Below are 26,149 nucleotides of genomic sequence, written 5' to 3'. Positions count from 1 at the left end.
AAATTTTTATTTTTTTATTTTTTTTTTATTTTTCTTTTATTATTTTATTTATTTTTTTTAAATTAATTGATTACCTTTATTTTCAATTTTTAAAATTTTATATTTTTGAATTGTTAAACCAATTAAAGTAATTAAAGATAAAAGTTGAATTGATACAATATCAGATAGTAATGAAGATAGAATTGAAGTTGGTAAAAAGAAAAATAATGAAAATGAGAATTTTATCTTATTATTTGATTTACTTCTACCACTACCACTACCACTACCAACATTTAATTTTTCATTTTGTTTATATAGATATTGATTTAAATTATAGATTGAAGGTAAAATCCAAATAAAGAATAACCAATTCTTTAATGACCACCAAATTTTAATTAAAGAGTTTGAACTATCTAAACCAATATATTTGTAAAGCCAAGAATTTCTGGTGATTATATTGATGGTTGGTGAGTTAAAAGTTAAATTTAAAAAGGCTGTTATCACTAGGAATACACTAAGAGATATAACCATTGGGAAGTATCTATGTGATTGATTCAATAATTTCTTTAACCATCCTTTATCTGTAACCAATAATAAAAGTATTGGTGATAAAATGAATACTGCTTTCTCTGAATAATTCATTAAATAACCAATATAAATTGATAAAGCATAGGAGATAAAACAACACCAATTACCAATTGTATAAACCCAACTATTCATTTGTAAGAATGAGTTATTTTCATTTTGTTGTCCAATGTTATTATTATTATTATTATTGGTGGAAGAAGGATTTGGTTTTTTAATTGGTGATTGATAATAATTATATTGAGATTTTGATTTTGTTGATAATTGATGTTGAACTGATAGTTTTGTATGAAATTTTAAATAGATTGCGATCAATAGGTTAATACCAATGAATAATCCCATCAAAGAGAGTGAAGTTGTTTCTAAAATACTTTGAGAACGTAATGTTGAATACTTTCTACCCAATAGATAATATTGACAACTAAATATTACAGAGATCATTATATAGATAGCTTCCATTGTATTGCTACTATTCTTACCACCACTACTACTAATTGATGGCCATTGTGCTTCAACAATGAAATAAGATACCATTGAAAACAATAATATAAACCCTAAATTCAATAGAATATCAACCATTCCCATTGATTCTTCATTAGCACCACCACCAGTGGCACTATCACCCATAACCTTTTTATAGTAGTAATAACTTGATGAATTTACATTTGAAGAATTCTTTAAAAAGTAATTCAAACAAACGTAAATACCAATACCACTACCAAATCCAATTGAAAATAATAATTTTAATTTACTTGATTTTGAAATCGATATTCTCTTTCCAAATCCAATAATTATTATAATTAAACTAAATAATAAAAACCAATTTGTCCATAATAAATTTGATTTAATTAAACTATTATTACTAATAATAATAATAATAATAATTTTTTTTTAGTTAGTAAATAATAAAAAATAAATAAATAAATAACAAATAATAAATAATAATTACCTTGTTGATGGATTTAAAATTAATAATAAGAAAGAAGTGAATAAAATTAAAACATTTAAATTTTTAAATCTTTTTAATGGTGATATTGATCTAAAACAAATTGGAATGATAGAGATACCAAATGCTAATAAAAAGCTAGCAATGAATATAACACTACCATTATTATCTATACTCTCTGTTGTATCAAAGAATAAATTCAATAGTCTAATTGTAATTTGTCTATTGAATGTAAATGTTACCAATGCTGCTAAAATAATTTGAAAATAAAGTAAATTCTTATTCATTAATGAATGTGTTATATTAACATTTCCAATGGTTACACTACCAGCTGCTGCTGTTGAATTAGTACCAGCACCACCAGCACCACTAACTGTTGGTGTTGTTATAAAAGTTGGTGGTTTATAAATCCAATAAATCAATATTGTAAACATAAAACATGCTAAAATATTTTCATTTAATGGTGTAAATACTAATCCAAATAATTTTGAAATCATTAAAGAATTTGAAATCATTCCAATATTATTTGTAATTGAATAATTTTCCATTAACCTTTTTTTTTTTTTTTTTTTTTTTTTTTTTTTTTTTTTTTAAAAATAAAATAAAATTAGTATTAAATACCATAATAATAATAATAAATAATAATAATAAAAACTTACTTTGAATTTAAATAAATTATTAATGTTGAAGATAATACAATTAAATAAGTTGGATAAATTGTATAATAAGTTGAATGTAATGAAATCTCTAAACTTGTTAATACTATTGATTGAGAGATTGCAATGGTTGGAAATACTTGATGTCCAATAGTATAAACCATTAATAATGATAGTATGAATAAAATAACAATCATTATACATATTGTCTTTAATGATAAATTTGATAGTGGATAAGAATTTATAAATTCATAATTTATAAATAAATAATTTCTATTTAAAAACCAAATTAAAAATATACAACTTGAAACTATAAATATTAAAAAACTCTATTTTTATTATTTTGGTTAATAATTGTGTTTTAAAAAAAAAAAAAAAAAAAAAAAAAAAAAAAAAAAAAAAAAATTTTAACTTACAATTGATCTCTTTTTAAATAAAAAGTTAATAATCGATAAAGATGATAAAATTGAAAATGGATAGATATAGATTGGAGTTGATAACATCAATGAAACCGAAATACTGAAAATGGAAGCAATCAATGAAAGTATATATTGATAATAGGTTGGAATAGTAGTGGTTGTATTATTTGTAAATGTTGATTCAACACCCATAAAAATGAAATAGAAAATGGTTGAGAATGAATATAAACCAATCGTTACAACTATAAAACCCCATCTTGGTGATAGATTTTGTATTATTGAATAAAAAGTCACTGAATTAAATAATACCCTGTACTCTAAACATCCAACTAATACCAACATACATATAATTTTAACTGTACTACCAATTCCAAATATAAAAGAATATGATTTATTTAATATACTATTATTATTACTATTATTACCATTTCCACTATCAAACTTTTTAATATTTAATCTTTGATCCCAATAATTTGGTACTAAAAATTAAAAAAAAAAAAAAAAAAAAATTAGTATATAATTTAAAGAAAATATGGAATAATAATAATATACATACATAACCACCAAAGTGAACCATATTTAGATAGTAAAAATAAATAAACACCAGATGATGATAATAATAATGAAACATTTACAATATGATCCATTGATTGAAAGAAAGTAAAACGATAGATTGAAAAATATAATAATGGTGGGAAGAATACTACTGTAAATGCCATTAATCCCGTATCTAATCTACCTAAAATAAAATCTTTATAATAATAAAAAAAAAAACAATATTAATATTTTAACTTATAAAATTTTTTTTTTTTTTTTTTTTTCTAATTACCATTTGTTGATAAAACTTGTTTTGAAGATCTAACTTTAAATGATCTTTGTGGTAAGCCATAAATAAAGTAATATATGAATAAGAAACCAATTAAATAAAAGGGACTTGATTCAATACCATTCACAACAACAGTACACCATGTAAGTAATGTTGAAGTTGGAAAAATTAAATTTGCAAATAATACTCTCTCCATTAAAGTTGCAATGGTTGAATATTTCGATGTAAACCACGAAAATTGTAAGGTTAACCAAATTCCCATCAAACCCATTGACATCGTTATATTCATTAATAATATAAAATTTATAATTGAATGTTGTACTAATATTAATCCTTGAAATAATATACTAACATTTGCTAAAAATATTCCTACCCAAATCGATATTAATGTTCTTTTTATAAATAAAAATAATAATAATAATAAAAACAACAATTAATTTTAAATTATTTTGATGAATTTAAAATGTTATATATATATATTACTTACAATGGTGGGATGTTTAAATATTCTGAAATGTATATTAAAAATATCATCAATGTTGAAATATAAATTGTACTGTAAAATAAAAAAAAAAATAAAAAAAAATTTGTTAATATAAAAGTATAGAGAAATTTAAAAAGAGAAATATTATTTACCTTTTCCCGCCAATGTATAAAAATAATACAATTAAAGGAGCCATTGCTAATAATATTTTATTATTATTTGAAAACTTAAACATCGAATCAAATGATGTTGTCATTTTCGTTGATGTATTTGAATACCCCATTTTATTATTATTAATATCTATTATCTATTATTGTTATTGTTCTTTTTTTTATGGGTATTCATCAATGTATTATAACAATTTTATGAAAAAAAATAAAAAAAAAAAACAACTTCACTTGTGATGGTTTTTAATTATTTTTTTAATTTATTTTAAAAAAAATTAAAAAATATTTTTCAAAAAAAAAAAAAAAAAAAAAAAAAAAAAAAAAAAAAAAAAAATTTTTAATTTTTTTTTTTTTTTTTAAAAATTAAAAAAAATGAAAAGGTGTTATGTGATAACCCATTATTGAATTTCACTCCCCTAATATAGAAAATTTAAATACTTTTATAAAATGACAGATTGGAAAACGACAATTACTCCAGAAGAGAGAAATGGAAATTCAATTAAAATGTAAGTTTACATATCCTTTTTTATTAATAAAAAAAAATAATATTAATAAATAATTAATTTTTTTTTTTTTTTTTTTATTAATTTTTATTTTTTTATTATTTAAAGCCTCGATTTTTTAATGCAATGGTACCCAAACTTTAATAGAGCTGAAGCATTAGTTAGAGCAAACACATTAGAAGATAGAATTTTTAATACTCCTGGCATTATATCTGTAATTATTATTTTATAAAATATACATATAATCATCACCATCCACACTATATAAATTAATATTTTAAATATATATTGATAAAAAAAAAAAAATAAAAAATAAAAAAAAAAAAAATAAAAAAAAAAATAAAAGAAAAATGATTATATTGAAAGAATAGCAAAGAAAATTTATGCAATTGGAGAATCATTAGAAGCAAAAAAAGCACAAGCAGGGATGACTAATAATCCACAAACACCAAATCCAATGCCTACAACACCAATAACACCATTAATACAACAACCAATTACACCAGTTCAACAACAGGTACCACCTCAAAAACAACCACAACCAGTATATAATCAACAACAAAACCAACAACAAAATCAAAATCAGTATACAACAACCTATCCATCGCCAAATACACCACAACAATCAAATACACCACCCATTTCAAATAATAATAGTAATAATAATAGTAATAATAATTTAAATAATAATAACAACAATAATATTAATAATAATAATAATAATAATAATAATAATAATAATAATAATAATAATAATAATAATAATAATAATAATAATAATAATAATAATAATAATAATAATAATAATACAGTTTACGCTCAACCTTTAACTCCTCAACAACAAATTCAACAACAACAACATCAACAACATCAACTATATTTACAACAACAGCAACAACTACAAAGATTAGCTCAACAAAATCAACAGCAGCAACCAACAATTATGCAACAAGTACAAAACCAACAACCAACTCAGCAACAACAACAACAACAACAACAACAGCAACAGCAGCAACAACAACAACAATTAAATCAGCAACAAATTAATCAAATCAAGCAACAACAACAGCAACAGCAACAGCAACAACAACAACATCAACAACCAGTTCAAATGCCAAGTGGAGTTACAACAAATAAGCAATCACCACAACCACAAAATACACCATTAACACCACAACAACAACAACAATTACTTGCTGCACAACAATCACATGCACAAGCACAAGCAAACCAAAATCAACAATTACAAAATCCAAAGAGAATTTCATCAACCAACAACACTCATTTAATGCCATGTTTACCATCAACACTTTATCCAACAGCCACTCAACAAGATATCAACAATATGTATTGGGAGAGAGTATCATCAATTAAAAAATATATACCAGAGATTGAAGCAATCATTCCAAAGATAATTGAAAACTTTTCACAATCACAAAATCAACAACCACAAAAAGTTGAAACTTATAAAAAAAAATTTTTAGATTTTGTTCAAATGGTTAAAGTTACACCTGAAACTGTTGTACCACCTTTAAATTTAGATGAATTAACAAATGCTGAAAGATATTTAATGAATATGTATTTAGTAAGTTTTTTTAAAAAAAAAAAAAAAAAAAAAAATTTTTTACACATATTAATAATATTTTATTTATTTATTTTTTAGAGTTCATTATCAGAAGAAGAACAATTTAAAAAGATTTTAGGTACAATCGATGATAGATCAAATGATAATTTAATTCATTTTGAAAAAGATTTATTAAATGCATTTGAAAGAACAAAGAGATATTTTTCAGATACATTCTTAAATAAAACTGGTGGTGTAACATCAAAAGCTCCTTCAATTCTTTGGTTTAAGAATCCAGCATTAAATAATCCATTCACATCTGCAACTAAATGTCAATTCTCTGATCCAATTGTACCAAAAAAGAAACAACACATTTTATTGGATTCTTGGACTCCTGAATTTAAAAAAATTAAAAAAGGAAATTATGAAATTTTTGAAAAAGACCAGTAAGTTTTTTATAAAAAAAAAAAAAAAAATATACATCTATAAAAAACAACAATAATATTAATATATTAATATATTTTTTTTTTTTTCAATTAGGAAAATTTATAATAATTTAAAAAAAGATTTAATTGATTTCACCAAAAACGATAACACTTTATTACCTGCAAAATTTATTGATAAAGATGTAAATATAAATATATATATGGAAAAAAAAAAAAAAAAAAAAAAATTTATTAAATTATTAATAATTTTTTTTTTAATATTTATTTTTAGACAATAATTATTTCAGAAACAATAAATGGTGGCGATGGTGGAAATAATTTGTATATTCATTTTAATCAATGTCAATTTTCAACAAGTTGGAAAGGTTCAAAAAAGAATCCAGCAATGTTTGTATGTTCATCACCAAATATTCAAATTAGTAGCGATGGTGAATTATTTTCAATTCAACCATTATGTGGATTATCATGGGATAGAGCAGAGATAATTATCAAACATTATAAACAATCATTGAATAGAGGTGATTTAATTTCAAAAGAATTAAGTCAAGTAATTTCTTTGAATAGGTATACAATTGAGAGTCATTTAGATTTAGAGAATGCAAAGTTTTTTATTCAGTTTTCAACAAAATCAACACTTTTATTAAAATCAAAAAAACAACAACAACAACAACAAGATGAAAAGATAAACAACAATAATAACAACTTTTATAATTTATCAATTTTGTTAGAAGTTCCAAATAATTATCCATACAGTCCAATATCTTATTCTTTTCCTCCAGAATATCAATTGACACCATATTTAAAAGATTTGGAATCAAAAATGAATAAGGAATTTGAAAATTCAAATGATTTAAATCAATTAAATAATAATATTAATAATAATAATAATAATAATAATAGTTTTAGTGATAATACTCAATTACCAACAAATCAATCAATTGTTGAATCTTTAAAAATATTTGAAAAGGTTTTAAAAGACTTGGTTTAATAAAAAGAAAGAAAAAAAAAAAAAAAAAATTTTATTTATTTTTTTTTTTTTTTTTTATTTTATTTTGTTTTCATATTTTCTTGGGTTTATCTCTTTTGTTTAAAAATATCTTTTTTTATTTTTTTTTAAATTTTTTTTCTTTTTTTTTTTCGCTAGTTTCATTTTTTTTTTTAAATTTTTTTTTTTTTTTTCATCATTTTTTTTTATTTTTTTTTTAACAAGCACCGTCAATTAATCAAATGTTACATAATCGAATATTACCAATTTATATTCAAAAAATTATTGTTAAATTTTTATGTAGACACATAGATTATAATAATAAAATTATAGATGTATTTCAAATTTCATCAAAATTTAATCAAAAAGATAATCAATTAAAAAATGATAAATTAATAATGTCAATAGCATTGGTTTGCCATGAATGGTTTAAAACATTATCAAATAATCTAACGGTATCAGTTGACCTAAATTTTAAAGAAAGGGGTAATAATAAATGGTCAATTATAAAAAGAGATAATATTAAAACTTTACATTTACATTACGATTCAATAAATTCAACTTTTTTTAAAAAAATGATTTATAGTGGTGAGAGTAGTAGTAGTAGTACTAGTACTAATAGTAGTAATAATAAAAGTAATAAGAATAATAATAATAAAAATAATAATAAAAATAATAATAAAAATAATAAAAATAATAATAAAAATATAATATCATCATCACCAATAAAGAAACCAATTTTAATTGGAATAAAAAATTTAAATGAAAAATTAATGAAATTATCAAATGAACAACAATTATTTAAAAAATTAATAATTAATACAATTGATGAAATTAGTTTTCAAGAAGAAGATTATAAAATGATTAAATCATTACATCAATGTAAAGCAATTAAAAATATTCATTTATTTAAATATCAAGTAAATAATAGAACTACAATGAAATCATTACAAGATATAAATAAAAGAATTAAAAAACTTTTTACATTAGAAATTGTTAATCAATTTGATAAAAGAATAATAATTGAATCAATTAAATATTGGTATAATTCAATTAAAAAATTAACAATTGAATATGATAATATTACTAGACATCAACATATATCCAATACTTTTAATTTTAATTTAGAGAATTCATTTAAAACTAATTCTGAATTATATGAATTTTTATTTTCAACAAATACTATCACTGAAAAAGAACAAGAAAAAGAAATAAATTATTTATCAAATTTAGAATCATTAACTTTTATTGGTACTGAATTTACTATTCAAGATTTAGTTGAATTACTATTCTCAAATCAAATAAAATCAATACCAAAATTGAAATACCTTTCAATTGGTTTATGTTTTGTAAATTTAATTTATTTTTTAACAAATGAAAATGAAAGAGGTAATATTTCAAGATGTTCTTGTAGTAGTATTATAAAATTTTATAGTAATGGTTATAATAATAATAATAATAATAATAATTCAATTACAAAAGAACAATTAGAAGAACAAAGTAAAGAATTTAATTTTCAATGGTTGCAACTATTAGAATTATTAAATAATAATCAAGTATTAATTGGATTAGAATTAACTCATAATTGTATTATTAATAAATTATTATCAAATAATGAACCTGATAAATCATTTATTATTAATTTTAGTTCAGCAATAACATCAATTAAAAATTTACAAAAGTTTTCATTGGTTGGAATTGAATCATTATCAATTTTTAATGAAATAATTAAAGAAAATAAATCAATATCTTTATTTAATTTAACAACTTTTTCATCACCACAACAAAGATTAGAATCTCTTGTGAAAGAAATTCAAAAATTAATTGATTTAAATCCTCATATTAATGAATTCAAATTATTAAACGGTAAAATCATTCCAACATTGGATCAAGAATATCTTTTTACTACAGAATTTAATTTTTTTAAAAAAAAAAACAATATAAAGATATAAATAATTAAAATTTTTTTTTATAATTTATTTAAACATTCTATTAGTTCTTTTAAACTTATACGATCATCATACTATATATAAATTAATAGGAAAATAAAAAAAAAATATGTTAATACATTTTTTTAAAAAAAAAAAAAAAAAAAAAAATACTTCACATTAAAAAAACCCATTTTCTCAACCAATTCTTTTAATTTAGAAGAAGAAGAATTAAATTTAGACATTAAATACTTCATAACACAACGTAAACCAAATACATCCATTTTATAAGGTTGATTTTTTATATCTCCATTACCTCTTAATTCACTACTATAAATTTCCTGTTTATTTAATTTTTTTGGGAAGTTTTTTTTTTTTTTTTTTTTTTAATTTTTTCTTTTGGGGAAATAATAATAATAATAATATTATTTTATACATACTGGGGATTGATAACCAAGGGTTCCATCTTTTGAATAATATAAATCTTGATCATTTTTTAATTCTTTTGAAAAATGTGAAATTCCAAAATCAGCTAAACATATTGTTAAATCATTTTTAATTAATATATTATCAGGTTTTAAATCACGATGATGAATTGAATAAACTGTTTCTAATTCAAATAATATTTTTGATAATTGATTTAATATTGAGAATAAAGTAAAATCATTGATGAGATCTTGAGAGACTTCTAATAAATTTTGACCATCAAAATAATCCATTAAAATATAGATTATATCATTTTCAAGATACCAACTATCAATTTGAACAACACCATTCATTCCTTTAATTGATTTTAATATACTATACTCTCTTGGTATTCTATTTGAAATATCAAAATTTAAAAATTTTGAATAATTTTTAACAAATTCAATTTCTTTTTGAAAGTTAACATTTGTATCAAATTTTTCAAATAATTTTTTATTTTCAAAAAATGAAATATTTCTAAAAACTGAATCACCAATTAAATTATAGGTTCCTAATGATCGAGGATTTGATAAATCAATACCACCATAATTTTTACCAATAATTTTTAAATCAATTATTGAACCAATTGCTTTTCTAACAAATTTCTTTTTACTTGAATTACCACTAACATCAACATCAACAACAGAAACAACAGAAGTAACATGGTTTATCTCTCTTTGAATTTCAATTTCAATTGGTTTAAACTTTATCATTAATTCATTTGATAAAATTTCTAAACAAATTGAATCATTTAAAATTTTATTTCTATTTGTTTGAATAAAATTTGTAATTAATGATGGTGTACCATTTATTAATGATTCATTAATTTTTGTCCATTCATTTGTTAAAGAAATATCAACACCGTATAATCTATATATTAAATATTGAATATCTAAATAAATTAATGATTCATTATCTTTCATATTAACTAATACCAATTTTAATGATCTATTATTATCATTGTCATTATCATCATCAGAACCATCGTCATCATTTTTATAATTTGATAAATAATATTGAATATAATAAAGTAATGATCTTATAATAACTATTCCATTATAATCTGTACTATTATCTTTACTATATGATTCAATTGATTTAATATTTTCAAATGATGATTTATATTCATAGAAATGGAAAGTAACATTTGAATCTTCAACTACAAATAAAGGTTCCAAAATGATTTCATCATTTATTTTTTTATTAATTGTTCTACAATTGAATTTCAATTCTTTTAAAGTATTTGTTTGATGTGATTGTTTTCTAAAACATAAATATTTTTTACCACTTTCTAATTGTTTAAGTTCTAATAATAAGATTTTCTTTTCTAAACCAAATTGATCCTCTTTAAATATATCACCTTCTTTAATATTTAAAATGTAATAACAAATACCACCAATTAAAATTTTAGAATATTTAAAATTATCACCAAATTCAATATCATCAAGTTTGAATAATTTTTGAGGTAAACTTTCTTCATTTTCATTATTTTCATTAATTTTTAGTGATGATTCTAAATTTAGAATCATCATATCCTTATCATCTTCATTAAGGATACTATAAAGATTAGAAAGACTAAAATAAACTTGATGATGATTATTAGATATCATACTCATTTTATACCAAACTAAATATTGAAGATTCTTTAAAAATGTTGCACTTTTAATTTTTTTTTCAAATTGGTCACCATAAACCCATTTACCAATATCATAAAATGAACCAATTATACATTGATTAACTTTACCAAATAACTTTAATAGGTTTTTTTTTTTTTTTTTTTTTTTTTTTTATTAGTAACTTTTTTTTTTTATTTTTTTCCTTTATTTAAATTATTTGTTTTAAAAAATAAATATTTACCATATATGAATAATAAAGACTTGATACATTCATTTCATTTTTTGTAATTATTGTATGCATTGAATCTATATGTTTTTTTTTTTTTTATATTAATATATATATAAATATACAAAATGATAAAAAAAAAAAAAAAAAAAAGAAAAAAACTTACATAATAATATATTAATTGGGTTTTTTTCACGAGCAAATGTATTAATATTATTAATAAATTCAATACAATTATTAAAATGTTGATTAATTAATTGTTTAAATAATAATTTGTTTTCATTATCAGATTTATCATTAGAATTATTATTATTATTATTGTTGTTGTTGTTGTTGTTGTTGTTGTTGTTGTTGTTGTTGTAGAAGTTGTTGTTGTTCTTGTTGTTGATTTGAATTTCAGATGTTGATTTATAATTACTTGCAAGAGATGGAGGTAATTCATAAACAAAATAATAAATACTACTATTTATATCCTTATGTGCATCAATAAATTTAAAATGTTTACTATGATCATTTAAAATTGCTAATGATAATCTAATTATATTTATTGCATGTCCAAAGAAATCAATATCTTGAAAATTCTTATAAACTTCAATTCCATAAACCTAATTAGTTTTTAAATTTTAGGTTATTAATAAAATAGTATTTAAAAAATTAGTGAATTTATTTTAATTTATTATTACCTTTTCATTATGAGGAACTACATAAAAGAAATAGTCATCAACTGGCATGAATGTAAGATGATTTACAACTTTTATAATTTCTTTTGAATCTATTAATCTAGTTATATATTCTGATTTGACTAGGTTTTCATTATTTATTTTTAGTTGTTGATAGTGATGATCGATAGAATTAAATGCTTCAAAATAATATTCCAACTCTTTGTATTTTTTATATTGATATTCCTCTCTCAATACAATTGAAATTAATCTTTGAAATATTGTAGTGAATGGAATTTTTGTTTGAGATTCATCCTATTAAAAAAAAAAAAAAAAAAAACCAAAAAAAAAAAAAAAAAAAGTAAATTAGTTTATAGTTATTTTTTAAATAGTGGTGGTAATTAATTAATTAAATTTCATGAATCCAATTATACAAACTTTAAAAAATTGTTGTATTTCTTTTACTAATGGGTTTTTTACTGGAATACTTTGTGGAAATATATCGAAATAAGTAGAATTGCATTCAGAGTAAACTGTTGAAACATGTTTAAATGGGAATAAAAATTTAAATCCATAATCTGTTAACTTAATTTCACCATTATTTGAAGTGGTGGTATCTGAAGGTTGTGGTGGTTCAAAGTAAACATTTATACCATCACCTCTAATTAGAAATTGAAGTGCAAAATCAACACCTGTTAATGATACCAAATATGAAGCTAATAATGAATGAAAGATTGCCTTTAATTGAATAATTTCAACTGTTGTTTCATCTGCATTTTTTAATATATCTTTATATAATCTAAATGAATGATTTTTCATTGGCACTAAAACTAATAAACATTTTCTATTACTATTATAATTACTATTATTATTATTATTATTATTATTATTATTATTATTATTATTATTATTATTATTATTATTATTATTATTATTTAAAGTTTCTTTTAAGTGTTTTTCTCCTTTATCTTCTTGTTCTATTTGATTATTTTCATTTTGACGTTTCAGATTGTCTTTTTTTTCTTCTTCTTCTTCTTCTCCAGTAGTGGAAGTATTGATATCGTTAAAATGCATAATAGGAGCTGTACCTCTTATGACTTTAAAATCATGAAAAGATAAAGAATTTAAAATGGGTGACTCACTTAAATTGATATGACCCTCTAGTACAGAGTAGTGTTTTTCATCAGTTGAAACCAACTCAATCACTTGAACTACTTCTCCTTCATTATTATTATTATTATTATTATTATTATTATTATTATTATTATTATTATTATTATTATTATTATTATTATTATTATTATTATTATTATTATTATTATTATTATTATTATTATTATTATTATTATTATTATTATTATTATTATTATTATTATTATTATTATTTATTGGATAATTTTCTAAAATGTATTCATTTCTTAAATATTCTGATCTTAATACACCATTACAATGATAGGTTTTACCTTGAAATTCCATATCTATATGAATCTTTTTTAAAGGATTTGTTTTATTGTCTAAAATTCCAATAAGTTTCTCTTTTAAATAGTTTAAACATTTAATTGAATCTCTGTGTTGAAAATCACTAACTAATAGAGTGTATTTCAAATTTTCATGATGTCTACACATGAATTCTATTAATTGATTAACATTTGGTCTAGTTTCAAATGGATTTGTCATAATTTCAAATAATTTTAAATAGATTCTATTATAAACAAATCCTGTATTTCTTTTACTTAAAGAAAGTAATGTTTTACCTAAACTATAAATATCAATTAAATTTGTATGTCCCTTTTTTTCTATTACTTCCTGTTCAGTTAATTCATTAATAAATTAATAATTTATTGTTACGTTAATAATAATAATAATAATAATAATAATAATAATAATAGAAATAATTCTAATTTTAAAACTTACAGGAGCAATATATTGATTTGTACCAATTAATGTTGATTTATTTTGAGTATATAATGTTTGTGCACTACCATAATCACCTAAATAACAATCCAATTCAACTTTACCATCATTATTTTTAAATTTTCTCAAAAATATATTCTCTGGTTTAATATCTCTATGAATGATTACATTTTGAAATTCTTTTAAATTTATTAACATTTTTAAAAATAAATTTATAATATCTTTAAATTCAATTCTTTTTTTTTTTTTTTTTTTTTTTTTTTTTTTTTTTTTTTTTTTTTTTTTCAAATATTAAAATAGTGTATTTTGTTAGTAAGTTGTGTTTCTCAAATAAATAATAATAATAATAATAATAATAATAATAATAATAATAATAATAATAATAATAATAATAATAATAATAATAATAATAATAATAATAATAATAATAATAATAATAATAATAATAATAATAATTACTCTTTAATAGAAGATAAATCACCATCTTCATAGTATTCTGTAACAAAAATACATCTATCAACTAAACCAAATTCATCTTTACTTTCAATATGTTCAATATATTTAATTATACTAGTATGATTCATTTGAGAAAAATTTTTTAAATGGTTAAATTCTAAATTGAAATTTCTTTGATATATTCTCTTTTGAATTCCCTCTTCATTTTTCTCTTCTTTTTTAAATTCTTCCAATTTTTTTTTATTATTTAAATATTTAATTTCTTTTAAAACACATAACTTTTCAAAGTTTTATTTTAAAAAAAAAAAAAAAATAAAAATAAAAAAAAAGAATTAGATTTAATAGAAAAATTTTTAAATTTAAAAAAATAATTACCTTTCCAGATTTATCTTTTGCAATTGATATTAACCTTTCTTCTAAATTATTATTAATTTCATTTAAAATTTGTATAACTTGATATTTTTTTTTAAATATTTCAAATCCTGTCATTGTTTAAATTAGCCTTAAAATATTGTTGATGAAAATAAAAAAAAAAAAAAAAACCAATTTTTAAATCTTTTTTTTTTTTTTTTATTTTTTTTTTTTTTTTTTTTAAGATTTGCCCAAAAAATTTTCATTTTTTTTTTTTTTTTTTTTATAAGTTCTATTTAAATTTAAATGGAACTTTGGTTTAATATTAAATTTTATTATTACTTTTATTATTTTTTTTATTATTTTAAAATAAAACAAAAAAAAAAAAAAAATTGAAATTAAGATAAAAAAAATAATTGAAAATAAATAAAAAAATATCCACAGTTAAGATTTTTTTTTTTTATTTTATTTTCTTTTGACAATAAAATTAATTTAGATATCTCTGACAATGATAATTTTAACATGTATAACAACATTATGTGATTTTATTTTATTATTTTTTTTATTTATTTTGGTACACCCAATTGGTTGGTTTACATTTTTTGATTTTTCTTTGGAAATAAAAAAAAAAAGAGTAAGGGGTTTGAAATGAAATTAATTTGTCAAAAAAAAAAAAAAAAAATTAAAAAATAAAAAATAAAAATTAAAAAATTTTGCCAATTTTTGCATATTTCTTCCGTTAATCAAATTAATTATTATGTGAAACTCACCCAACTAATATCTTTAGATTTTTTAGAAATGTTTTCTCTTCTTTTAAAATAATAGTTTTTTTTTTTTATTTTTTTATTTTTTTTATTTTGTTTCTTTTTTTTTATTTTTTTTAATTTTGATAATTTTTTTTATTTTTTTTTTTGTATTAAAAATAATAATAATAAAAAAAAAAATAAAAAAGCACTTATTTTTTTAAAAAAATGGATAGCCAAAATATTAAATATGGTGATAATGATGTCGCAATTATTGGTATTGGTTTAAGATTACCAAGTTCAATTAATAGGCCATCAGAATTATGGGAAGGTTTTTTAGCTGGTTTTGATGGAATTGGTAATTATTTTTTTTTTTTCACTTTTTTTTTTTTTTCACTTTTTTTTTTTTTTTCACTTTTTTTTTCCAAATTAAAAAAAAAGGTTTTAAATGTCTATCTAATTATATATTTAATATTTTTAAAAATTATCATGTATTTATTTCATAGTTGAAACGACAAATAGATGGAGCGATTCATTTGCCTCAATGGATGAGATTTCAAGTAAATATGCAGGTTTAATTGTATGTATATTAAAAAATAATAATAATAATAATAATAATATTAATAATCTGTTTTTAGGATTTAGATGAATGGATGTCATTTGATCCTTTATTTTTTGGTATTATTCCAACAGAGGTACCATCAATTGATCCTCAACAAAGATTACTTTTGAAATGTACATGGGAAGGTGAGTATTAATAATTGATATTATAGTTAGTTAATTTAGAATAATAAATCAAATATTTTACTAATTCTATTTACAAATATATTTAATCATTGATACAGCATTTGAAGATGCAAATATTGATCCATTTAAACTCAGAGGTACCAATACATCTGTATATGTAGGTGCAAGTTCATTAGATTATGCATCTATAAATGTTGATTTTGATGAAACACCAATGAACATTTTCAATTCAAATATGTCAGGTGTTTCAAATAGAATATCATATTGTTTTGATTTTAGAGGTGCAAGGTAATTATTAGTATTATAAATTTTTTTTTTTTTTTTAATTTTATTATTATTTTTTTTTATATTAAAGTTTAATTAACTAATTTGTATAATAATTCTCTATATTAAAAAATAAATTTAAAGTTTAACAATTGATACAGCATGTTCAAGTTCATTAAATGCAGTTCATCTTGGTTATAAATCAATTATTAGTGGAGAATCAGATTATTCAATTGTTGGTGGTTGTAATTTCATTATGAGTCCACATACATCAAGATCATTTGAATCTGCAAATGTTACAAGTAAAACTGGTAAAAGTAAAGCATTTGATCAAGATGCAAATGGATTTGTTCGTTCAGAAGTATGTAATAAATTATATAAACATAAATGAAATAATAGCTAATTTTTAAATATTAATAATGATTTATAAATAATAATAATAATAATAATAATAATAATAATAATAATAATAATAATAATAATAATAATAATAATAATAATAATAATAATAATAAGGGAGTTGTATCAATCATTTTAAAGAAAATGTCAAAAGCAATTCAAGATGGTGATCAAATTTATTCAGTTATCAAAGGTACAAACAGTAATGTAGATGGTAATTTAAACAAAGGTAATTTCTTTGCACCATCAAAACAATCACAAGCAAATAATATTAAAAGTGCAATGGAATCTTGTAATAAAGAAACTACCAATAGTACACCAATCGCTTTAAATGATATTGATTTCTTTGAATTACACGGTACAAGTACTCAAATTGGTGGTATGTAATCAACAACACTATTAAACTTTTTCATTATTATCATTATTACCATTATTTTATATTAATTTTAAATTTTATAAAATAATTATAGATCCAATCGAATGTGAAGGTGTATCAAGTGTATTTAAAGAATCAAGAGAAAAACCATTATTAATTGGATCAATTAAAGCAAACATTGGTCATTTAGAACCAGCAAGTGGTGTTGCAAGTTTAGCAAAAGTAGCATTAATGTTTAAACATCGTCAATTTGTAAAAAACATTAATTTCGATAAACCAAATCCAAATATTAAATTTGATGAATGGAAAATTAAAGTCTGTACAGAGAATACACCATTCCCAAATAATAAGAAAGTATCAATTGCAATCAATTCCTTTGGTATTACAGGTAGTAATGTATGTTTAATTTTAACTGAGTATATTAAACCAACAACTACAAAAACCACAAATGGTACAGCAATCTTATCAACATTTCCATTGCTTTCGACTACTACAACTGCAACAACTAACAATAATGGAAATCAAAAGTATTTAATACCAATTTCAGCAAATTCAAAACCATCATTAGAATCATATAAAGAAAAATTAATTAATTCAAGTAAAGAATTTTCAGAAACTATTAATTTTAAAGATTTTGTTAAATATCAATTAGATTCAAAAACTTTAAAATTAACTCAAAGATCAGTTATTATCGCAAGTAATTGGGAAGAAGCTGGAAGCACTCAATCAATTATAACAACTAATTCAAATAGATCAGGAAATATTATTAAAGATACCAATAAGAATCCACAGTTAGTATTCGTTTTTAGCGGTCAAGGTCCACAATGGTCAAAAATGTTCACTCAACTTTATGATCAAGAACCAATTTTCAAACAAAAAACTGATCAAATTGATTCATTATTATCAAAACATTATGGTTATTCAATTTTAAATAAATTAAATTCAATTAAAGATGATGATACAGTTACAATTAATGAACCAATTTTAGCACAACCATCAGTATTTATGATTCAAATGGCATTGATTGAATTATATAAACATTGGGGTATTTTAGCATCAATTTCAATAGGTCATTCACTTGGTGAAGTTTCAAGTGCAGTTTGTTCAGGTATGATTGATTTAGAAACTGGATGCTTTATCATATATCATCGTTCAAGATTACAACAACAAACAAGTGGTAGTGGTAAAATGTTAGTAGCTTCATTAAATGAACAAAAGTTTAATCAAGAATTTGATAATTTTCAACAAAAATATCCATCAATTGAAATCGCTTGTTTTAATTCACCATCTTCAATCGTTTTAGCAGGTAAAGAATCAGAATTACAAGAAATTTCAAATATCTTAAAAGAGCAAGAAACATTTTCAATATTTTTAGGTGCTCAATCATCATTCCATTCATCATCACAAGAACCTATTAAAGATGAATTATTAAAACAATTAAAAGATATTAAATCAACCAAATCAAATATCCCAAATTTTTCAACCGTAACTTCAAATTTATTCAATGATGATGACGAAGTTGCCCAACAACCTGATGAAGCCAGTGCTCACAACACTAATACAATAACTTTATTTGATTCAAAATATGTTTATGAAAATGTTAGAAAACCAGTACAATTTGAAAAAACAATTAAAAATGTATTCAATTACATTGAAAAAAAAGGTTTAGGTAGTTCAGTAATATTTTTAGAAATTTCAGCATCACCAGTATTAGGAAATTATATTAGAGAAATGATACCACAAGATTCAAACTATTTCTTTATTGAAGATCAAACTATATCAGTATTATCATCATTAAATAAAAAGAATAAAGATCAAGTATTAGAAATTCAAACAAGTATATCACAATTATATTGTAAAGGTTATAATGTCAATTTTAATTGTTCAAATCAAACAAACTCATTAGATTTTCAAAATACTGAATATAAACAATTATCAGATGTTTTATTCAAGTATTCATGGGATGATGAATCATATTGGTCTGTAGCTCCATTAATTTCAAATTATATTAAAAATGGACCAGCAATTAATCAATTGGGTAATCGTAATGAAAGACAACCATATCAATCATACGTTTCAATTATTGATATTAAAAAAGAACCATTTGAATTTTTTAAAGGTCATTCAAGTAGAAATAGAGTAATTTATCCAGGTTGTGGTTATATTGATAGTATATTAAAAGCATTCCCAGATCAAGATTTAACAATTCAATCAATGGAATTTAAATCTGCAGTTTTATTATTACCATCAATGAAAACTTATTTATCAACAAATATCACACCAAGTGGTAAAAATGAATATCGTGTTTCATTCCATTATAAGGATAAAAAAACAAATAAATGGTCACTCTCATGTAGTGGTAAATTTTCAATTACAAAACACAATGATGAAGTCGTTAGAAAATTTGATATTGAAAAATTAAAAGCAAAAACTAATTTTGTAACCATTCAAAAGAAAGAACTTTATGAAACAATTAAATATAAAGCACAATTTACATTTGAAGGTAAATTCCAAAGTATTGAAGAAGTTAGCTATGGTCATAATTGTTGTTTAGCAAAAGTACCATTAACAACATTATCATCATATGATAATCAATCATTTTTAAATTTATGTGTAATTGATTCTGCTTTTCAACCATTCTGTGCTGTAAAAGAGAATAAAGAGCCAATGTTATTTTCAAGTATTGAAAATTTAAAATTCTTTTCAAAAAATATACCAAAATCAGCAGAAGATAGAGAAAAACATAAATTTGTTTATACATATACACAAATAAAAGAAAAGAAATGTGGATCTTATTTCGTTTCAATTTTAACAATGCTTCAAGATGGTACAATACTATTCTTTTCGCCATTGGTAGTTTACACTCAATTAACACCATATAAAAATCAATACATAATTGAAAGTCCAAATGATAATTTATATAAAATTTGTTATCAATCAAAAGATTCAACATTACCATCACCATTAATATTAAAAGATAAATTTGATCAATTAAATTTTGAAACAACTGATGAGCAATCACAAATAATTAGAAAAGCATTATCAAATTGTTTATTCGCAATCTTTAAGAGAAATAATAATTTATTTACAAAAGAAGAAATTAAATCACAATCAATTGATTATTTAATTGAAAAGTATTGTTTAATCATTGATAATGATGATGATAATGATGGTATCGATGATAATAGTATATTAGTTAATGGTGGTGTAGCATCAATCGATGATATGGTATTAGCAAGTACAGCAGGAAAAGAAACAACAATTTTAAATAATGGTAAAAGAGTATTAGCCAAATTAATTTTCCAAATTTTAAAATCAAATGTTGATTTAATCGATTGGGATAATATTGCAACATTTACAAATACAAGTTCAAAACAACAATTAAATATTATTCAAGCAATTGATAATTTAATTGTTACACCATTATCAGTAACAAATCAAGTAACAGAATCAGATTTAATTTCAAAAACTCAATTAGATATTATTAATAATAGAATGAAAATTAAACAATATGAATTAATTTCAAATACAATCGCAACAGATTTAATTAAACCAATTATAAATAATAGTATTTTATTCAGAATTTTAGAAATTAATTCAGGATTTGGATATTTATCAGAAATGATAATTAATAAAATTAATCAATTATTAATAGAATTTGAAAATAGTTATGAAATTGAAATTGAATTTACATTCACATTAAATGGTACAAATCAAGATGATAATAAAGAAATTTCAAATTCAATTAAAGAAAAGTTAACAAATTTATTAATTTCAAAATCATCAATATCAATCATTTTTAAAGAATTAAATTTAAATGAATCATTTTTAGAACAAAAATTTAATCCATCTTATTATGATTTAATAGTTTTAACAAATTTATCAACAATTACAAATTTAAATGAATCAATTGAATTTATAAATTCAATTTTATATCCAAATGGTCATTTAATTATAATTGATACAAAAAATCAATCAAACTTTCAAGATTATGAAATTTTTGAACAATTTTTAATTTTTGATAACTTTGGAGGTGGTATTGTAGATGATAATATTGATTGGAATCAAATATTTCAAAATAATAATTTAAATAATGCTATTGTAACACCAAATATTCAACCACATGTAATTCAAGTTCAAAAATCAAAATTATATGATAAGGTAATGAGTACACTTGATGATATAACAGGACCATATGATCAAATTATTATAATTGGTGATCAAATGCAAGATACAAATGAAGATCTTTTCCAAAATCCAATTATGGATATTAATAAACAAGGTACAGATATTTATAGAATTAAAACTATTGAAGAATTTGAAAAACATTGTTTAACAATACCACCAACAGATAAATCAATTTTATTTTTTATTTCAGCAATGAATAATTTATCATTGGGTGATTATAAACAAGTTAATTTTGATTATATTAAAATCAATCAATATTTATTAGCAAATAAATTAAGATGTCCATTTATTTTAGCAACTAGAAGTGCATTAAAAGAATCAACCAATGCATTAGCAGCATCATTAATTGGTAGTTTTAGATACTTTTCAGAGTTTTCAAATATTTTAAATTTATATTCATTCGATTTTGGTGAAATGGTATTTACCATTGCTAGTGGATCACCATTTAAATGGATGAATATGGCAATTGATTTACTAGATCCAAATAAACATATTCAAAGAGAATATATTTTTAGAAATGGTAATGAAACTTGGTTTGAAAGAATTGGTAAAATTAAAAGAGTTAAATCAAAATATCAATCAAAATCATATTTAGATGATAAAGAAGATTCATTAGTCGCAAGATTAAATCAAAATTTAGAGTATCAATTAGAGGCAAAACAAAGCAATTTAAAAGAAAATGAAATTGAAGTTCAAGTTGTGGCAACTGGTATTAATTTTAAAGATAGTTTAATTTTTAGAAATCTTGTACCACCAGTTTTGGCAAATCATGATGGTGATTATAGTAAACCTGAATTTGGAATTGAATGTTCTGGTATCGTTTCAAGAATTGGTAGCAAAGTTACAAAATTTAAAGTTGGTGATTCAGTTTTAGGTATAAGTTGGAAATCAACATCATCTCATGCCATCAATTATCAAGATGCATTTGTTTTAAAACCAGATAATATTAGTTTTGTAGAAGCAGCTTCAATACCATTAGTATATTGTACTTCATTCTATTCATTATTTTATTCTGGTAATTTAAAAATTGAAAATAATGAATCAGTATTAATTCATCAAGCAAGTGGTGGTATTGGTTTAGCATGTTTAAATATTTTAAAATCATGTGGATTTAAATCAAAATTATATGTAACAGTTGGTTCAAAAGAAAAAGAAGATTATCTAAGAGAAACCTATGGTGATTTTATAACTGGAATTTATTCATCAAGAAATACAGATTTCCTTGAAAATATTAAAACTGATCTTTCAAAAATAAATAACAACAACAACGAAATCAAAGAAAATAACACCATTAATGAAAGTTTTGATGATGTTGATCAAATTTTACCATTTATTCATAAAAAAGGTGTTGATTTAATTATAAATACATTACCATTTGAATTTTTAGATACAAATTTCCTTTTACTTGGTCAAGGTGGTAGAATTGTAGATTTATCAGTTAATCATTTAAATAATAATGATACAACTGATTTTAGTAAATTCAAATGGTTTATTGGTTATAGTACAGTTGAAATATTTTATAATGGATTTGAAAAATCAAAACATATATTACAATTAATAATAGATATGATTAAAAATAAAGAATTACCATTAATACCAATTAAAGAGTATCCAATTAATCAAATTAAAGATGCAATTGAATTTATCGGTCAAAGAAAACATATTGGTAAAATTGTTATAAATCATAAAGTAGGTTTAAGAGATGGTTGTTCAAATTTAGTACAAGATACAATTAAAAGTTTACAAAATCATTTAAAGGATAATTATTTAGTAGCTTCTCCAGATTTTAAATTCATGGGTGATAGTTTAGGTAAAACTATTTTATTAACAGGTCAAACTGGTTTATCATTATCAATCATTCAAATCAGTTTATTAAATAATTATCAAGATTTAGAAGGTATAATTGTAATTTCAAAATCACCAATTAGAAATGAATTACAATATCTCATTTCATTTGCTAAATACCTTTCACGTAAAACTAGAGTTCATTTTAAACAAGCAGATTGTTCTAAATTTGATGAAATAAGCAAAGCAATATCAGAAATTTATGAAAAAGATGATCCTAATTTATCACCAGTAGAATCAATATTTCATAATGCATTCGTACCAGTTATGTCAGAACCACAAGATATTGGTATGAAACATATTGATGATGCATATGATGCTAAAACAACTGGTGCAATGAATCTATATTTGCTAGCGATTTTAAATGGTTGGAAATTAAAAAACTTTTTTTTTAGTTCTTCAGTTGCTTCAGTTTCAGGTAGTTCGCGTCAAGCAGGTTATTGTGGTGCAAATCTTGTATTAGAATCAATAGCTAAAACTATTCAATCTCAAGGTATAAGATGTTCAACAATTTGTTGGGGTTCTATTGGTGATATTGGTTATGTTTCACGTAATGAATCAGTTTCAAAATATGTACATGGTCTAGGTAATATTTCAATGCCTTCAAATATGGTTTTAGGTTCATTAGATTTATTATTACAACAACCAACCCTATCAACAGATACTACAATCGTTGCATCATTTGATTTTAATAATTTACCAAAACTATCAACAAATGGAAGTAATAATCTTTATTATAAATTTGATTACTTTACAAATCCAATTCAATCAAATCAAAATAATTGTTCAAGTGATGATCTTTCAATTAGAGAAGAAATTCTTGCAAAATTTTCAGAGTTTTTATCAGTTGATGATCAATCTAAAATTAATTTAGATATAAAATTATTAGATTATGGTGCAGATTCAATGGTAATTGTAGAGTTAAAGAATTATTTAGATAAAACATATACACCAAATATTTTATCTATACAACAACTTCAAAATGTTACAATTAATCAATTAATTCAATCAGTAACAGATGCAATGAATAAATTAAATGGTAATGAAAATAAATCAATTAAAAAATCAAATAAATTAGTACAACAAAAACAAATCGATTGGGTAAAAGAAATTAAATTAGATTCATCTATAAAACCAACTGATGAAATGATTAAATTATTTAAACAATTACAACAACAACTAGCATCACCAACTACAACAACTAGTAATACAGTATTTTTAACAGGTTCAAGTGGTTTTATTGGAATTTATATTCTATTTTATTTAATTAAATCAGTTAATTGTAAAATTGTATATTGTTTAATTAGAAGAAAAACAATTGAAGAAGCAACAACATTTTTAATTGAATTTTTAAAAGTTCATCAATTATATAATCAATTAACAACAGATGAAATTAATAAAATCAAACCAGTATTAGGTGATTATACATTAGATTCATTTGGACTTTCAGTTGATCAGTATACAAATCTTTCAAATAATGTAGATTTAATTATAAATAGTGCTGCAAGTGTAAGTTTTCTAATGGATTATGAAGATTCAAAAGTTGAAAGTGTAGAAGGTGTACTTCAATGTTTAAGATTTTCATGTCATAATAAATTAAAGAAATTTGTTCAAGTTAGCACTCTTGGTGTTTATTCAGATGATAAAAGAGATAATTTAGATGATTATACATTCGCTCAAATTGATCCAAAAATTATTCAATCTAAAAATTCAATTATCAATGGTTATTTACAAGGTAAAATCGTATCAGAATATCATATTAAAGAAGCTGCAAATAGAGGTATACCATGTTGTATCATTAGATTACCTTTTATTGGTCCAAATCCAAGTACTGGTGTTGGTAATGATTCAGATTTTTTCCAAACATTATTACAATCATGTTATGCAATGTCAACATATCCAAAACAAGAATCAGGTCTTCAATTATATTCAACACCAGTTACTTGGGTAGCTCAAAACTTATCATTCATTTCAATGAATCCAAAATGTTGGTCAACTTCATCAAATAATCCATCATCAATTTCAGAAAATTTAACATGTTATAATTTATTTGGTGAATCAATTTGTTTTAATGTTTTATTAACAGAATTAGCATCACAATTAAAATGGAAACCAACTCCACCCGGTGAATTTTTAAAGAAATTAAAATCATTCCCAAATGAACCATCTTGTAATAAACTTCATGTTGTTTTGAAAAATTCAAAAAATTTATTACTCAATATTTATATACCTGGTAATTATAAATTAAATCCAACTTTAAAACAATTATTACAATCAAATAACACTTATAAAGGTTGGAAAATTACACCAGAAATGATTTTAACTCATTTATCTTTTACCTTTAAAAAAATTAAATTTATAAATTACAAATAAACTTTTTTTTTTTTTTTTAAAAAAAAAATTCTTTAAAGA

General features: G+C 21.3%; 5 protein-coding genes across 5 annotated transcripts; 3 read left to right on the top strand and 2 right to left on the bottom strand.

Annotated features, from left to right (window-relative positions):
• Positions 1 to 57: 57 nt before the first annotated feature.
• DDB_G0293916 (hypothetical protein) lies at positions 58 to 4,178 on the bottom strand (the record flags this gene model as incomplete). The annotated part of the gene is made up of 8 exons (XM_628869.1): positions 58 to 1,426; positions 1,514 to 2,062; positions 2,170 to 2,495; positions 2,583 to 3,064; positions 3,142 to 3,336; positions 3,415 to 3,803; positions 3,899 to 3,967; positions 4,048 to 4,178. The coding sequence occupies 8 exons, from the start codon at positions 4,176 to 4,178 to the stop codon at positions 58 to 60; spliced, it is 3,510 nt and encodes a 1,169-aa protein (XP_628871.1).
• Positions 4,179 to 4,509: 331 nt separating this feature from the next.
• On the top strand, positions 4,510 to 7,563 carry med15 (hypothetical protein; the record flags this gene model as incomplete). Its single annotated transcript, XM_628868.1, has 6 exons — positions 4,510 to 4,568; positions 4,674 to 4,779; positions 4,912 to 6,150; positions 6,229 to 6,575; positions 6,670 to 6,757; positions 6,847 to 7,563. The coding sequence occupies 6 exons, from the start codon at positions 4,510 to 4,512 to the stop codon at positions 7,561 to 7,563; spliced, it is 2,556 nt and encodes an 851-aa protein (XP_628870.1).
• Positions 7,564 to 7,802: 239 nt separating this feature from the next.
• Positions 7,803 to 9,512, top strand: DDB_G0293974 (hypothetical protein; the record flags this gene model as incomplete). The annotated part of the gene is made up of 1 exon (XM_628867.1): positions 7,803 to 9,512. One exon carries the CDS (start codon positions 7,803 to 7,805, stop codon positions 9,510 to 9,512), a length of 1,710 nt encoding a protein of 569 aa, XP_628869.1.
• A 17-nt stretch (positions 9,513 to 9,529) lies between these two features.
• On the bottom strand, positions 9,530 to 15,313 carry DDB_G0293958 (hypothetical protein; the record flags this gene model as incomplete). Its single annotated transcript, XM_628866.1, has 10 exons — positions 9,530 to 9,583; positions 9,668 to 9,829; positions 9,929 to 11,704; positions 11,811 to 11,875; positions 11,962 to 12,400; positions 12,479 to 12,769; positions 12,893 to 14,260; positions 14,369 to 14,603; positions 14,828 to 15,102; positions 15,200 to 15,313. The coding sequence occupies 10 exons, from the start codon at positions 15,311 to 15,313 to the stop codon at positions 9,530 to 9,532; spliced, it is 4,779 nt and encodes a 1,592-aa protein (XP_628868.1).
• Positions 15,314 to 16,146: 833 nt separating this feature from the next.
• Positions 16,147 to 26,110, top strand: pks45 (beta-ketoacyl synthase family protein; the record flags this gene model as incomplete). Its single annotated transcript, XM_628865.1, has 7 exons — positions 16,147 to 16,276; positions 16,425 to 16,498; positions 16,557 to 16,665; positions 16,764 to 16,953; positions 17,074 to 17,290; positions 17,446 to 17,707; positions 17,799 to 26,110. The coding sequence occupies 7 exons, from the start codon at positions 16,147 to 16,149 to the stop codon at positions 26,108 to 26,110; spliced, it is 9,294 nt and encodes a 3,097-aa protein (XP_628867.1).
• Positions 26,111 to 26,149: the final 39 nt, after the last annotated feature.

The sequence above is a fragment of the Dictyostelium discoideum genome (assembly GCF_000004695.1).
Source record: "Dictyostelium discoideum AX4 chromosome 6 chromosome, whole genome shotgun sequence".
Taxonomy (NCBI): Eukaryota; Evosea; class Eumycetozoa; order Dictyosteliales; family Dictyosteliaceae; genus Dictyostelium; species Dictyostelium discoideum.
The sequence above is the reverse complement of the archived record's forward strand: the minus strand, read 5'-3'. Positions and strand labels throughout refer to the sequence as shown.